The sequence below is a fragment of the Puma concolor genome, chromosome A1 (assembly GCF_028749965.1).
Source record: "Puma concolor isolate L17-30 chromosome A1, mPumCon1.1.hap2, whole genome shotgun sequence".
Classification (NCBI taxonomy): domain Eukaryota; kingdom Metazoa; phylum Chordata; class Mammalia; order Carnivora; family Felidae; genus Puma; species Puma concolor.
In genome coordinates this window covers 240,098,290-240,110,427 of record NC_141667.1, presented here as the reverse complement: position 1 = coordinate 240,110,427, position 12,138 = coordinate 240,098,290, and the positions used below count along the sequence as shown (strand labels likewise).

Here is a 12,138-nt window from a genome sequence, read left to right as displayed (position 1 = left end):
ACAAGGAACAAATGCGTGTCCCCATAAGCCCCTTATTTACATTAGAAGTTTCTTGTATTTTGAGATAATGGTAGATTCACATGCAATGGTACAAAATAATGCAGAACGATCTCTTGTACCCTTTACTCAGTTTCCTTCAGGGGTGACTGATGACATCTTGCAAAACATCATCAGATAACCCGATACAGTCAACACACAGAAGAATATTTTCTTCACTGCGATGACCCTTCATCTGCTCTTGTGGCCACACTGACTTCTCTCCAGCCCTGACCCTCTCTTTGACCTCTGGCAACCACTAATCAACTTCCTTTTCTATAATTTTGTCATTTCAAAACGCCACATACGTGGACTCAGTATGTAGCCTTCCGGTATTGGCATTTTTGTGCAGCACAATTCTCTGGATATTCACTCAGGCTGTTGCCGTATCAATGGTTTGTTCTTGTTTCTTGTAGGACAGTGTTCCGCTGTATGGATTACCAGTTGAACCATTCACCTGTTGAAGGACATCTGGGTTGTTTCCAGTTTGGGGCTATGACAAATAAAGCTGCTCGAAACCTCTGTGGACAGGTGTTAGTGTGAGCATGGTTTTTATTTCTTTGGGACGGATGGCCAGGCGTGCAGTTACCATTTTATCGGAGCAGCAGCATCATTTTACGTTCCCACCAGCCGTGGACGAGTGATCCGGCTTCCCTGCATCTGGTGGCCAGTGCAATTGTCAGTTATTTTATTTTAGTCACTTGGATGTACTTAAGAGCCTCTTATGGTTTGCCTCCCTCTCCATTTTTATTTTTTTTTAATGTTTATTTTGAGAGAGAGAGTACACACACATGCCCACGAGCAGGGGAGGGGCAGAGAGAGGGAGGGAGAGAGAGAATCCACCCTCAGCGTGGAGCCTGATGTGGGGCTCAGTCTCACAACCGTGACATCATGACCCGAGCCAAAATAAAGAGTCTCAAAGTATGTACTTCTTGATCCCGTGTCACTCCCCCCAAAACACACCGTCCCCTCCCGCAACCACCAACTTGTTCTCTGTATCTATGAATCTTGGGGTTCTGTCCTGTTTTTTAGATTACATATATAAGTGCAATCCTGTAGTATTTGTCTTGCTCCGACTTATACTACTTAGAATGATACCCTCAAGGTCCATCCATGTTGTGGCAAATGGCAATATTTTCTTATGGCTGAACAGTACTGGGTATATAAACCACATTTTCTTTATCCACTCATCTTTCAATGGACACTTAAGTTGTTTCCACACTTTGGCTTTGAAAATAGTGCTGCAATGAAACAAAAGGGGTACACACACCTTTCTGAATTAGCGTTTGTTTTCTTTGGACAGATACTCAGTAGCGGAGTTGCTGGATCATACTGTAGTTCTACTTTCAATTTTGAGGAACCTCCAAGTGGTTTTCCATAGTGGCCGCACCAATTTACAATCCCAACAATGCACGAGGTTCTCTTTTCTCCAAATCCTTGCCAACATTTTGTTATTTCTTGTCATTTTGATACTAGCCATTCTGACAGGTGTAGGTGCTATCTCATTATGGCTCTGATTTGCATTTCGTTGGTGATAAGGATGTTGAGCATCTTTTCATGTGCCTGTGGATATCTGTGTGTCTTCTGTACAAAAATGTCTATGCAAATCCTCTGTCCATGTTTTAACTGGATTATTTTTCCTACTGAGTTATATGAGTTCTTTCTATATATATATATTCTGGACGTTAACCCTCATTCAGATACATGATTCTCAAATATCTTCTGACATTGATAGGTTGCTTCTCTGTTTGGTTGAGGGTTTCCTTTGCTGTACAGAAGCTTTTTGGTTCGATGTAGTCCCGTTTGTTTATTTTTGCTTTTGTTTCCTTTGCCTTTGGAGTCAGATAAAAAAAAATTACTAGGACTGATGTCAAGGAGCTTATTGCTTATGTTTTCTTCTTGGGCATTTTATGGCTTTAGGTCTTACATGCAAGTCTTGAATCCATTTTGAGTTAATTTTTTGTATGTGGTCCAGCTTCATTATTTTGTGTGTGGTAGCTCTCCAATTTCCCCAACACTGTTTACTAAATAGACTGACTGCCTCTTCCCCATTGTATTTTCTTGCCTCCTTTGTTGAAAATTACCTGACCACATACATGTGGGTTTATTTGTGGGTTATCTACACGTCTAGTTCCATTGTCCTCTGTGTCCATTTTTGTGGCAATACTACACGGTTTTGATTATTATAGCTTTATAATCCCATTTGAAACTAGGCACGGTAACCTCTGACTCTGTTGTTCTTTCTTAACACCGTGCTTTGGCTATTTGGGGTCTTTTGTGGTTACTTCCACGTAAGTTATGGAATTATTCCAATCCGGCAAAAAATGTCATTGGAACTTTGACAGGGATCGCAATGCATTTGTAGATTGCTTTGGGTTTATGGACATTTAACAACATTGATTTTTCTAACCCCTGACACAAAATATCTTCCCATTTATTTGTGTCATCTTCAATTTCTTTCATCAGTGTCTTGTGGTTTTCAGTGTATAGGTCTTTCACCTCCTTAGTTCAATTTATTCCTAAGTTTTTCATTCTTATTAATGCAATTGTAAGTGGGATTATTTTCTTGATTTTCCTGATACTTTGTTAGTGTATAGAAATGCAACAGATCTTTGTATATTAATTTTGTATCTTGTAACTTTATTGAATTCACTTATTAGTTCTGACAGTTGTTGTTTTTTTTTTTTTTTTTTTTTTTTTTTTGTAGAGTCTTTTTCCATACACAATATCATGTTGTCTGCAAATAGTGAAAGTTTTACTTTTTCCTTTCCAATTTGGATGTCACTGATTTTTTTCTTTCCTAGTTGTTCTGGCTAGGACTTCCAATACTATGTTGAATCAAAATGGCATGAGTAGGCATCCTTATCTCGTTCCTGATCTTAGACGAGAAGCTTTTAGCTTTTCACCATTGAGGATGATGATAGTTGTGGGTCTGTCATTTACGGCCTTTGTGATGTTGGAGTACATTCCCTTTATATCCATTTTGTTGAGTTTTTCTCATAAATGGATGTTAAATTTTCTCAAATGCTTTTTTGTGCATTCACAAAAATAATATGATTTTTATCCTTCATTTTGCTGATGTGTATACCGTCTTGATCGATTTGCGGATGCTGACCACACTTGCATCCCTGGAATAAATCCCACTTGATCGTGATGTAAGATGTTTTTGATGTATTGTTATTTTGGTCTGTTAATATTTTGTTGATTTCTGCATGTATGTTCATCAGGCATACTGGCCTGTAATTTTATTTACTTTCATTTTCTTTCATTTTCCTTCATTTTCCTTCCTTCCTTCCTTCCTTCCTTCCTTCCTTCCTTCCTTCCTTCCTTCCTCCCTCCCTCCCTCCCTCCCTCCCTCCCTCCCTTCCTTCCTTCCCTGTGTCCTTCTTCAGTTTTGGTATCAGGGTAATGCTGGCCTTGCAAAATGAACTTGGGAGCTTCCCTCCTTTTCAATGTTTTTGAAGAGTTTGAGAAGTATAGGCATTAAATGTTCTTTGAATGTTTGGTAGAATTCACCAATGAAGCCATCTGGTCCTGGACTTTTCTTAGGAGGTTTCTGATTACTGATTCAATCTTTTGTAATATTTGACATGTGCCTGCACTCCTAGTTCAAAGATGTTTTCCTTTCACCACTTTGAATATGCCATGCCACTCTCTTTTGGTCTGCAAAAAGTTTCTGCCAAGAAATCTCCTGATAACCTTATGGGATTTCCCTTGTATGTAACAATTTGTTTTTCTCTTTCTGCTTTTAAGATTCTCTCTTTAACTTTTGACATTTTAATTATAATGTGTCTTGGTGTGGATCTCTTTGGACTCCTCTTATTTGGAACCCTCTGAGCCTTCTGGACTTACATGTCTATTTCCTTCTGGTGAGGGAAGTTTTTAGCCATTATTTCTTCAAATACTTTCCTGGTCTCTCCTCTCTCTTCTCCTGGGAACTTATAATGTAAGTGTTATTCTATTTGATGTTGTCTGAGAGGTTCCTCAAGTTACCTTCTTTTTTTAAAACTTCTTTCCTTTTCATTACTCTGCTTTGGTGAGTTCTACTGCAGTCTTCTAGGTCACTGATCTGTTCTGTTTCATCTAGTCTGCCACTGAACCCCTCTTGGTCCTTTCTTATACTATCTCTTTGTTGAAGCTCTCACTGTGTTCATCCATTCTCCCCCCAAGTTCTTTAAGCATTTTTTCCCCTCCAAATGTTTACTCACTTTTTGAGAGAGAGACAGAGTGTGAGTGGGGGAAGGGCAGAGAGAGAGGGAGACACAGAATCTGAAGCAGGCTCCAGGCTCTGAGCTGTCAGCACAGAGCCTGATGTGGGGCTTGAACTCGTGAAACGTGAGATCATGACCTGAGCTGAAGTTGGCCACTTAACTGACTGAGCCACCCAGGACCTGTTCTATGAGCATTTTTATGTCCATTACCTTAAATTCTTTTTTAGATTACTTTTCTCCATCTCATTAAAGTGTTTTTCTGAGGTTTTGTCATACTTTTCTGTTTGGAACATATTTCTCTGTTTCTTCATTTTGCTTGACTCTCGGTGTGTTTCTATGTATTAGGTGAAACAGCTCTCAGTCTTCAAGTAGTGCCCTGTGTAGGTGATGAAATTTCTCTTCCAACCTTGCTCTTTGCTGTCTCTCGAACCTTTGTAATTGTCTAAACCACCTGATTTGTTCTTGATATGTCCCTGGTGTTAGGGTGTGCCAAGACCTGCCTGTTTCAAGAGAGGAATCTCATTTACACCGAGTTTCACGTTGACTGGAAGCACACTCTTAGGCAGCAGCTTTTAATGTATAAAAGTATAGGGGTGCCTCGGTGGCTCCATTGGTTAAGCGTCCGACTTCGGCTCAGGTCATGATCTCACGGTTCGTGAGTTTAAGCCCCCCGTCAGGCTCTGTGCTGACAGCTCAGACCCTGGAGCCTGCTTCGGATTCTGTGTCTCCCTTTCTCTCTGCCCCTCCCTGACTTGTGCTCTCTCTCTCTCTCAAAAATAATTGAACATTTAAAAAAAAAAGTTTTAAAATATAAAAGTATATATAGTCCTGTGGGGCTACAATCATAGTCCCTGCTGCCTCCAGACCAGGAGATTTAGAGGTGCCCCCTGGGTGGCAGCTGTAAAAAATTGGGGTTCCAGATAAGTGTAAAAGCTCCTTTCTCAGAGTTGAGACCTGGAAGGCCGAGGGGGTGTGCAAGGATGGTGTGCCCCTGCTTAGGTTCTCTGGGAGCACCTCCTTCATCTATATATGCATGGGAAACCCGAAGCCTGTCCCTTAGACTGAAGCTCCGAGCTAAGTACATAGGCCTTTTTTCCAGAAGACGGGCTGTGTTTCAGTCTGCTGTCTATGCAGTGCCCTGATGGTGGTGGTCTGCCAAGAACTGTGTTAGCGTTCCTGTGGAGCTCAGGATTGTTGGCCACTTCGGCCACCAGGGCCAGGTGATTGCGTGGTGGCCCCTGTGTGGACTGCATGCACCTGCTGGCGTTAGCTAGGCAAGGTGTACGGGGCAGGGCATGCTTGCTGGCTTCAGACAAGCAGGGGAAAATGTCTTGACTATACACCTGTGGACTTCAGGAGTGTCGTGGGAGACCTTCTTGTCTGTGCACGCATGCTGGCTTTAAGCCGGGAAAAGGACAGCCCGGCCAGTGGGGGGAGTGCTGCAACTGTCTCCACTCCCCAGCTTTATCTAGGGAGTGAGAGGATGCCATGGATGTTGTGCTTGCCTGCCCCAGCTAGGGAGGGGGGCAGTGAACCCTTGTGTGCTCTCCAGCTTCCTCGAGGCAGTGGGATGGTATGGTGACCGCTTGCCGCCACCCGTCTTAGCAATGCAGGAGGAGGGTGCCACCTCTGAGCCCACCCACTGGTGCTAGCAGGGTAGGTGGAGAGTGCAAAGTTGGCTTCTGCCAGCACCTCTGTCCCCGGGGAGAGTTTCAATGGTCCCTTGCTCTCCCAACAGATGTTCTTAGATTATCAACTGGTTTCTTTTATAGCCGTGGTGCTTTTCAAACTGCTATTTTTCTGCTGGGTCGTGGGTAGAGCGAGACTGCATGTGAGTTCCTTAAAAGGGGAATCTCGGTTTCCTATAGCACTTTGGGCCCCTTGGATGTCGGCCCTTTGCATTTTTTAAGCCAGATGTTTTGGGGGCTCGTCTCTCTGGGTCAGGTCCCAGGGACAGGGGTGTCTTAAGTGGGACACCAGCCCATCGCTTTTCTGGGAGAAGCACTGGACTGGTGAGAACCCTCACTGTTATGCTGCAGTGTCGGGGTGGGGTTTTGGGTGAGACCCTATCTCTGCCTCTCCCACCCATCTCAATGCGGTCTGTCTTTTGTTGTGGAGAAGCAGTTCTTCCAGTTTCAGATCTTCCTCAGAGGGAAATGACCCATGTGCACTTATGGGTTTCGTGTCTGTGTGGGATGGGCTGAGTTCTGCATTTTCCTACGCTGCTATCTTGAGAGAAGAGCCCCACCCGTTCTAAAGTATTTCCACAGTTTGATTTTGACATTATTTTTGATCTCTTTGGAATTTATTTTGCTATGAGAACTGATATACACACTCAGAACTGTTTAGCCAGTCACCCCAGGAGTCAGTCACATACAAGGATGTAGTGAATGCCCATCATGTGTCAGACACGATGTCAGGCCTTGGGGCTCCATGGTTTCCTGTTCCTCTTGGGTAACTGGGCATTAAACAAGTTATTAAAAATAGTAATCCAACCATGGAAGTATTGGGAAGAAATTCAAGGAGCTCTGAGGGCAGCTCAGGGGAGGCTTTCCTAAGAAAAATACCATTTAAATGGAGATCTAAGGTTTGAACTGAAGTTAAGAAAATACGAAGTGGTGGTGGGGGGGCACCTGGGTGGCTCGGTCGGTTAAGCATCCGACTTCTGCTCAGGTCACGATCTCAGCTCATGAGTTCAAGCCCCGCGGCGGGTGAGCTCGAGCCCCGCTTTGGGCTTTGCACTGACAGAGCAGAGCCCGCACAGGATTCTCTCTCTTGTCCTCTCTGCCCCTCGTTCATTGGCACCCTCTCTCGAAATAAATAAAAAAGTTACAAATAAAGAGAAGTGGGAATAAACTTTGCAAACAGGAACAACAGAGCATGGTGCTGTATGGCTGGGGTGTAGAAAGCAGTAATAATAAATATAATAGCAAATGCATATATATCGCTTATGTGTTAAGCATAGTTCTAAGAGATTTAAATATATTAACTAATTTAGTCCTCAAAAACACCTGAGGTAGATTACTATTATTCTCACTTTACAATGAAGAAACTCAATTTTATGCAAAGGGAAGTAAACTAATTTGCCCAGAGCCACACAGCTATTAACAGATGAAGCAGCATTTGAACAGTCTTCCTGGGCCTGAGTTCTTAACCACTGTGGTATATACTACAGAGAAAATGGGACAGCTGGAGGCTAGAAGAATGGCTGGCCTGAGGGCAGTCACATTTTACTTGTGCTTTTAGGTCACCTGTCTATAATGTGAAAAATGAACTAGAAATGACATAGGTGTGCTGTTTCAAGGAGGCACATGCACCCCAATGTTTATAGCAGTGCTTTCAACAACAGCCAAAGTATGGAAAGAGCCCAAATGCCCATCAATGGATGAATGGATACAGATGTGGTGTGTACACACACACACACACACACACACACACACAATGGAGTATTATTCAGTGATCAAAAAGAATGAAATCTTGCCATTTGCAACAACGTGGATGGAATTACAGAGTATTATGCTAGGCTATCTGAAATTAGTCAGAGAAAGACAAATATCATATGACTTCACTCATATGTGGAATTTAAGATACAAAACAGATGAACATAGGGAAGGGAAGCAAAAATAATATAAAAACAGGGAGGGGGACAAAACAGAAGAGACTCTTAAATACAGAGAACTGAGGGTTGCTGGAGGGGTGGTGGGAGGGGGGATGGGCTAAGTGGGGGAGGGGCATTAAGGACGACACTTGTTGGGATGAGCACTGGGTGTGATACAAAGGGGATGAATCACTGGGATCTACTCCTGAAATCAGTAGTGCACTACATGCTAACTTGGATGTAAATTAAAAAATAAATTGAGTAATTGAAAAAAAATGACCCAGGTGGATGCAGAGAGGTCAGTCAGGAGGCCCCTGCAGTAAGTCGAGTGGGAAATGAAGCTGGTCTGATAATGACAGTGGTGGAAACAGAAGCCAAAGGGATGGAGGAGGCAGCAACTAGTGACTAACTGGATGGGAGGGGTAAGGAGAGAGCGGGGAAGACCTCCAGGCTTCTGGGTCGCTGAAAAGTACTTTGGTAATTCGTTTTTTTCCTACTGATTTAAAATATCTACATTGTATACCCACAGGCATATGTCTTTGGGTTTGTATTCTGACCATTCTATTTCTCACTACACCACTTCATTATCCCTCTCATTACCTGCATTTTCCAGAATGTTCTTATTCCCTCTCATGTTTATTCTTCTAGATGAAGTTAAGGACCATTTTGCAAAGTTTTTGAACACCTCTTACCTGCATCCACTTCCTCTCTAACCACTATCGCCCAAAATCCACCCAAAACCCAAACACGCCAAACCCAAACCAATTTCTCAGCCGTTGAGTTCTGACCCAGACTGTATGGAATTCACAGATTGATTTCGTGGGACCTGGCCACTTTACAGTGCTCACTATTCCTAGCTAAGAATAAAGCGTCTCTTTTTATGTATTCCAATCTTCTCTTATGTTCCTCAGTTAAAATTCGTGGTTATAGTTTCTTTCATGTATGTTCTTTCAAGTATTTTCGTTTTTGGTTTTGAATTTGTCTATCTGTGCCTAGTTGACCCCCAATGTTGCATTAGTCTCGGGGAACCACAGGGCTTCAACGTCTCTGTACATTATGCCACGCCCACAAGCATGGCTGCCACTTGTCGCCGTACGACCCTATCAAGAAACGACTATGTTCCCCATGCTACATATTTTATTCCCTAGACCTTTAGAGTCTTAACCTTTACTTTTCGTATACCTTAACAACTAGTCAGTTATTAAACATTCAGTGCCATTAATATAAGCCACATCAAAACACATTCTACTTCATGCTTCTGGTATAGAGTATGGTATTTATTTTAAAGGGTAACATTTTAGGGGCGCCTGAGTGGCTAAGTCGGGTAAGGGTCCGACTTTGGCTCAGGTCATGATGTCACGGTTCGTGGGTTCGAGCCCCGCGTCGGGCTCTGTGCCGACAGCTTGGAGCCTGGGGCCTGCTTCCGATTCTGTGTCTCCTTCTCTCTCTCTGCCCCTCCCCTGCTCTCACTCACTCTCCTAAAAATAATAAATAAACTTAAAAAAATAAATAAAGGGTAACATTTTATACCATATTAACTGTGTTGATTTACCTACAATATTTGCTTTTGGAACTTACTAACCATGTTTATTAAAAGCCAGTGTAAATCTGGCCACTTAAAACACGGTAACTGCCTTCTGACTTCCTACAGGATAGCAGCGCATTGCTTCAAGGTGTTTGGACAAATAAAGTTACTGATAAGTTTCCCAACTCTGTCCGGATGTTTATGTAACAAATAGAGAAGCTACTGTAAATATCATCTGTCTGGAAATATGAGTTTATCTGCACATACCTGGCACTCCGTTTCATTGGCTGTTGTCTTCAAATCATCTTGTTTACTTATGATCTTCTGCAGCTGGAAAGATGGCAAACATGAATTCAGATGTGTATCTACTGGACTTTTCAAAATAGTCTAAGAAAAAGATACTAAGTTTTCCTTTTAAAACATATACGAGTCGTTAAATATTAACTTAAACTCCTTCTGCATTATAGCTAATAGTGTTATTTATTTTTTCTTAAATCAGGTAGGAATCGAAGGAAAAACTGATATGCAAGTATTAATGTTACCATTTTTATAATTTGAATCATTTTTTCCTCCTAAGAAAGCTAGTTTACTCAATACATACATATTCTAAAGATATCACTCTATAAGAATTTCACAATTATCCTCATTCTTCAACAGAATTTTCATTCATAATTAATTTTTGTATCATTGATAATTTATGGCCACATTTTCAAGTATGTAGCTCTTAAAAAGCCACTTATATCATACAAATGGTCTTCTTCCCCATATGCACTCATAAAACATGAAAATAATTTAAAAACCTACATTTCTGTCATTAATAAAATTGTCAATAGTACCTTGAGACTGAGTACATTTAGAAACCTACCTTTCAGAGTCATTTGTACCAATCCTCAAAAGGAAAGCAAATTAAAAAAAAAAAGGTTTAAAACAAAAATTAAATGCAGACAAAATCTGAAACTATGGATTTGAACGGATTAGGAGACAAACCTTCACTCATTTTTTTCCCCTAGGCTACTTCTTTGTTAATAATCTGAAAACTGGTAAATTCCAAATTAATCATCTCAAGTCCGGCTGCCTCTATGATGTTTGTTTTAGGTAAACAGTTTATCTCTAAGTCCCTCAAACTTTTCCACATCTCCTCCCTCATACTTATCTTAGAGAAAAAGTGCTGAAAAGTCTTCGTTTGTTTTACCCTTATTTTTTAAGCTGACAATCAAACAGTACAATGCTTACTGCACTACCTGAAAAAATTTTTATGATGGAAAATTTCAAACACAGCAAAGAGAACTCTGTAATAAACCGCACATTATTCACCTTCAACAATCATCAGGATTCTGCCCATTCCCAATTCCTTTTCAATTGTTATTTATAGCTCTTGAGGAAAAATTTATATACGTTGAATGTACAAATTATGGCCATACAATTTTGACAAGTGGATATACCTGAGTAACCCATCCACCTACCCTGGTATAGAACATTTCTTTTTTTTTTTATAATTTTTTTTTTTAAAAAATTTTTTTTTTCAACGTTTATTTATTTTTGGGACAGAGAGAGACAGAGCATGAACGGGGGAGGGGCAGAGAGAGAGGGAGACACAGAATCGGAAACAGGCTCCAGGCTCTGAGCCATCAGCCCAGAGCCCGACGCGGGGCTCGAACTCACGGACCGCGAGATCGTGACCTGGCTGAAGTCGGACGCTTAACCGACTGCGCCACCCAGGCGCCCCATAGAACATTTCTATTTTCTCAGAAAGTTCTTTGTGTCTCTTCTCAGTCAATCCTTTCTCTCTTCATCCCCACAGAGGAATATTAGAGTTCTGATTGTTTTCCTCCATCTAAATGAGTTTCACTTATTTTAGAAATTCAAATAAATGATATCAAATAAATGATAGTATGTATTCTTTTGTGCTATCAACCTTCTCTCTGCATAACGGTTTTGAGATTCATTTACGTTTGAATAGAAGTAGTCTGTTTTTATTGTTGAGTTGTGTCCCATTGTCTGAATAGATCACTACTTGTCCATTCACTTGTTGGCAGATGTTTGCATTGTCTCTAGTGTTTGACTACTGTGAATCAAGCTCCCATAAATTTTCTTTCCCCACCACCCCCGGCTTTACTGAAGTATACTTAATATGCAAAAAATTGCACGCATTGATGTATAAACCTCTTGATGAGTTTGGACACATGCATGCATCTGAGATACATCACCACAATCAAGGTAATAAACATATCCATCACTTCCAAAAGATTCGTGTCCCTGTTTCCTTTCCCCTTGGTCTAAGAACACTTAGCATGTGATGTACCTTCTTTTTTTTTAAACTTTTTTTCATGTTTATTTTTTTATTAAAAAATTTTTTTAACGTTTATTTATTATTGAGAGACAGAGCATGAGCAGGGGAGGGGCAGAGAGAGAGGGAGACACAGAATCTGAAGCAGGCTCCAGGCTCCGAGCTGTTAGCACAGAGCCTGACGCGGGGCTCGAACTCACAAACTGAGATCATGACCTGAGCCGAAGTCGGACGCTCAACCGACTGAGCCACCCAGTTGCCCCTTCATGTTTATTTTTCAGAGAGAGAGAGAGACAGAATCTCAAGCAGGCTCCAGGCTCTGAGCTATCTGCACAGAGCCCGATGCGGGGCTGGAACCCACAAACCGTGAGATCATGACATAAGCGGAAGTTGATGCTTAACCGACTGAGCCACCCAGGTGCCCTTCTTCAGTTTTTAAATGTACAACACCATAGTCTTAACTATATGCACTACGTTTGTA

At 41.5% G+C, this 12,138-nt stretch overlaps 1 protein-coding gene across 1 annotated transcript in view; it reads right to left on the bottom strand.

The window, feature by feature from the left end:
- MICU2 (mitochondrial calcium uptake 2) overlaps nucleotides 1–12,138 on the bottom strand; it is a 143,538-nt gene that overhangs the window by 23,366 nt on the left and 108,034 nt on the right. Inside the window, exon 7 of the mRNA XM_025924896.2 lies at nucleotides 9,638–9,700. Coding sequence (XP_025780681.1) covers nucleotides 9,638–9,700 — 63 coding nt within the window. The remainder of the gene's footprint in view (nucleotides 1–9,637; nucleotides 9,701–12,138) is intronic.